Below are 4,596 nucleotides of genomic sequence, written 5' to 3'. Positions count from 1 at the left end.
ATAAATATTGTCATTTTACTCAATAGAAGTCGCCAAAAGACAAAACTTAGGTGGCAAGGTGGTTATGTTGTGGCTAGGGTTGTTGACTTAGAATCTAACGGTTCTTGGTTTTAAGAATGCTACACCTTAAGCATGGTGTTAATCACATAGCCCATATCAAAATGAGTAGAAGGGTTTGCAATTGTCCCAGTGCTATTTTACGCAGCTTGTACTCGCTTTACAAAACAGAGGTTTACCTGTTATGTAAAAAAAAGACACTTACCCAGTCCGCGCAAAGTTAGCCCAGTTTCTCATCATCCTCCTGCTGAAGTTGGCCTCATCACGTGTGTAGTTCCTCTTGGGTTCCAGAGGCAGTCCGAACTGAAACTCTATCTCGTACCCGTGCGGTGTTCCCATCCACTTCGGCCAGACCAGATTAGACGCCCTCTGCTCGAAGCTGTACTTGTACACGGCCTGTCCGAATGACGCGTAGGCGTGTGCGAAGTCGTTTAACGGACAGATGACGTTGTGATCTCCAACAACATCATCCAGGGCATCTCGGTTGCTCACGCCGTCGTTCTCCTTCAACCAATCGGTGTACTGAAAGGCTATGGCGTCGACACCAAAGGAGTTTGTTTCTGGCACGGACATCTTCACCCCCTCCAGGAACTGAGAGCGACTTATCAAACTTTCCGTTTGCTTGGAAAACCCTGGTGCTCCGTAGATGAGGAAGAACGTGCCCTCGTCTTTGACGGCTCCTGCAAGGAGGCTGCACTTCTTAAAGTTTCCCCTCCTTATGGATGTCTTAGGGTCTTCTGTGATGAAGGTGCCATCAATGACAGGGACGTGAGGAAACCTGAAGATGGGGTCTGATGTGACCCATTCGTTAGCGATGATGTAATCCGCTGGTTTGGATCGCAGACATTCTATAGTCTGAGCCAACGGGACTGTCGTTGGACACTCCACTGCTCGTGCGAAGGCCTTTCCTCTTCGAAGTGCCTCCTTGTTTGTTATAAATGCCCATGGACAGTTGGGGGCTCCGCTCTGCATGATTGCTCTTGAGAAAAGGCTTCTACTTTTCATCGATAGCAGGTGATAGCCCACGCTAACGCTGCCGGCACTCTCACCCAAGATGGTCACCTTCTGAGGATCTCCTCCAAAAAAGGCGATGTTTTTCTGAACCCACTGTAATGCTAGGTTTTGGTCCATGAGTCCCATGTTCCCGGGCGCGTCCGGGTGACCTAACGCCAAGAACCCCAGCGAACCCACACGATAGTTCATCGACACCACGACAACGTTTTCTATTGCTGCAATCGTCTTTCCATCGTAGTAGTCCAAAGACGCAGTGCCGTACCAAAAACCGCCTCCATAGATCCAGACCATGACGGTCTTGTCGGCAGGTGGCGGGTTGGGCATCCACACGTTGATCTTTAGACAGTCTTCACTGAGCGGGGTGTTGGCGTTCCACGCTTCTGAACCCGTGAAATTGGGGAACAGGGTGTCCTTGATTTGGTAGCAGGAGTTTCCGTACTTGAAAGCGTCAAACACAGAAGTCCAGTTCTTTGCAGGCTGTGGAGGCTTAAACCTCAGCGGTCCTATCGGTGGTTCCGCGTAGGGAATCCCTAAGAACGCCACGACCTGCCTTCCGTACAGGTTGAGCACTTTCCCCCGCACTTTGCCCGTGGTCGTTTCGATGACAGTCCGCTGAGCCACCGCTACGCTCAGAGTGATTGACAGCAGCACCAAACGAACACCCTGTCCTGTCATGGTGACCCCTTCTCAGCCTACCTTCCGCTCTCCAATCTGAAAGGAAGACAACAATCAGCCACAACAGCCCAAATGACAATTCAATTAAGTAGAAGGAACACGCAATACATATTCTGCTGGGTACGATCAGATGCGAACTAGCCGGTCTGAAGTCCAATATCTCAAAGCGCATAGAAGCACGGAATTATTATATTAGATATCGATAATTATGATCTTGAGAGAACGCAGGTTGACTTCCATTTAAAGCAGTTACCAAGACCCGCTGAGATAGATAGGTCTATCTGCCTGGGATATTTGATTTCCCAGATATTGTACAGGACCTCCCGGCCCCCGTGGTCCCAGGGCTTCTGACAATGACAGACTGAACGAAGAAGATTCGATAGACCATCGCATAGCCCATGCAATCCACGGCGGATGAGCATTGGGAGTCTCCACGGGCCGGCAGTGTTTCTCAGTTTTATTGCGACTCAATATATCATTGGCTAAACCACCGTGGAGGCGCTGTCTCTGGGAGCCACCTCCTAAACTTAATCACCAGAAGCTGCCAACCATAATCTTTGCGTCATGGTCAAGGTGGAAAAATCAATGAATCAATACACACCACAGTAACGTGGTTCGGCATGTCTCATTAACTTGATACTGATGAATGGGATTATCAAACTCATTATACCCAACACTAATATCACATTGTTCCATTAGTTTCATGTATACTGTATCTTGTTTAGAATTATATTCGGATCTTTATCAGTCTCGTAGGGTTGAAAAAGAATAATGTACGCTTTGTTTAACTCTGATATGTATATGCTGCTACATTGCAATATGTAGAGTTGAACTTCACATTGGCCCCAACACTTGCATGTACTTGGGAGCTATCTATATACGAGGGGCGTTCAATAAGTAATAACTCTGACCCACTTCCAGTTGTCTGATCTATATGAAATTTTGCATGTGTAATAATTCATATGTCTTTAGTTTATGTTGCAAAAAAGAGCTCTGAAATAATTGTGGTTTCTGATTTACTGGTGTTTGAACTGAGTTACGTGTGAAATGGACCAGGTGTGAAATGGAGCCAGTTGAGTGTCGCGCAGTGATCCGGTTTTTGTATTTGAAAGGACGCACACCAAAGGAGACTTTTGATGAAATGAAAGAAACTTAAGGTGATGATGCCCCATCATATGACCTTGTAAAACGTTGGCATCCTGAATTCAAACATGGCCGGAAGTCTGTGGAAACAGCTCCCAGACCTGGTCGTTCCTCTGAATGCATAACTCTGGGTGGTTCCTATGAAGAGAAAGACTAATAACTGTGCCAAGTTTCATTAATCTCCTGCTATGGGAAATGAGTCAGAGTTATTACTTATTGAACGCCCCTCGTATATGCAGCACATGAAGTGTCATTTTATTGCTGTCACAAAGATCGCGAAGCCGCCATTTATACCATTATCACCCTGACAAACGGTCGTATTGCATCATTGTGCCCTGTTCTGTATTGTAACAGGGGCATTCTGACCTAACATGTTAAACAATGGACGACAGTCTGTTTGCAGTCAGTATTTGTCTGTGTCAAAAGTACGCACACAGCTCAACTAAATTGCTGATATACAAGTTGCAACTTTTATCACATTGACCACATGCATAGACAAAAAAATATGTCGGGACAAGTACAATTGACGTTGGAAAAGGGTATTGATATTCCTGGTATACTTTCTCAGATATCAAACGTTACTCTGACATTCATTTTTAGTTCTGTACCTTCTTCTTTTCTCTTAGTATCTCTGTTTTGTGACTAAAACATAGGAGACGTACATTGATAATTGGATTTGCCACAGTTGACTACACACGACCACCAAAGTCTTTGATTTGTCTTTTACAAACAGTGCTAAAAACGCTGCCGCAAAACATATATAAGTACACTCATACCTCAGTGATAAATGGTTGCTAAATCCTTGTAAATCTTTGGTTACCCGCCGTGAGAGGATCTTACATTCCCCCGCGCGCTGAAGCAGCTCATCCCGTGCGCTGTGTTACAGGCTGTATCCTTCACATCAAACACGGGTGACCCTTCAACATCCAGGGGTTAACAGGACGTACCACCCTTGCGGTACAAAGGTCAAAAAACATCTTATTTACTTGATCCCACACGTGGTTCACGCGACCATCAAAGACGCCACTCCTAGCCCAGGGTCAACATTTTCCAGCGAACATGACTTTCTAGAATTCCATTCTTTTGCAAATTGTCGTGATTTGTGGAAGTCAGAGGTTTGTGTTGACGATGTCAGCTGGGGTAGCTAAAACCAGAGGTCAGAGAAGGGCAGGGTATACCGTCGCTGTGTCATATAGATAACTTTGAAGCTTGAACCCTCATCTATTTCCGAGTCGTTTGGCTGTTTAGTCCTATATCCCATGTGGAATACGTGCTCTTCCAACCAAGTAATACGAAGTCGAGAACTGAGAGGATCTACTCTTTCAAAAGCACGCGCATTTTAAGGAATTTACTTACTTCAGTATGCACGACATACAGTATGCATCTAAACCTTTTTACGATGTGCAGTCGTATGAAACTAATTACAAGCAAGTATGACATTGAATATTATTCATCTTCCTCTAATCTATCACTTCCTGTAATATTCCGATGTTCATGGCCAATATTGAAGAGTAAATAAATGTCTTAAAGTCATCGTCTTAACTCAAGTTTAACGGCAGCGTATTTTATACACTGACACTAATTATTTCAAGCATTTCCAATTAAACCTCCGAGTCGAGGTAATCATTTTCGGGCAACTTGGTGCTATCTTGACTTTTAAAATCTTTATTTGGCAGACGGCGGATCAGCGACAGGCAGCTAGCGTGA

The 4,596-nt window shown here is 45.0% G+C and overlaps 1 protein-coding gene across 2 annotated transcripts; it reads right to left on the bottom strand.

Annotated features, from left to right (window-relative positions):
• Positions 1-258: 258 nt before the first annotated feature.
• On the bottom strand, positions 259-3,777 carry LOC118408981 (acetylcholinesterase-like). Of its 2 annotated transcripts, none has more exons than XM_035809845.1 (2): positions 3,666-3,777; positions 259-1,782 (listed from the first exon to the last, which is right to left on the bottom strand). In XM_035809845.1, exon 2 carries the CDS (start codon positions 1,744-1,746, stop codon positions 259-261), a length of 1,488 nt encoding a protein of 495 aa, XP_035665738.1. In that variant the 5' UTR covers positions 1,747-1,782; positions 3,666-3,777. The 2 variants fall into 2 exon arrangements, with proteins under 2 accessions (XP_035665738.1, XP_035665739.1); XM_035809846.1 differs by lacking the exon at positions 3,666-3,777 and adding an exon at positions 2,000-2,075.
• Between the last annotated feature and the right edge of the window lie 819 nt (positions 3,778-4,596).

This window comes from Branchiostoma floridae, unplaced genomic scaffold, assembly GCF_000003815.2.
Source record: "Branchiostoma floridae strain S238N-H82 unplaced genomic scaffold, Bfl_VNyyK Sc7u5tJ_703, whole genome shotgun sequence".
Classification (NCBI taxonomy): domain Eukaryota; kingdom Metazoa; phylum Chordata; class Leptocardii; order Amphioxiformes; family Branchiostomatidae; genus Branchiostoma; species Branchiostoma floridae.
The sequence above is the reverse complement of the archived record's forward strand: the minus strand, read 5'-3'. Positions and strand labels throughout refer to the sequence as shown.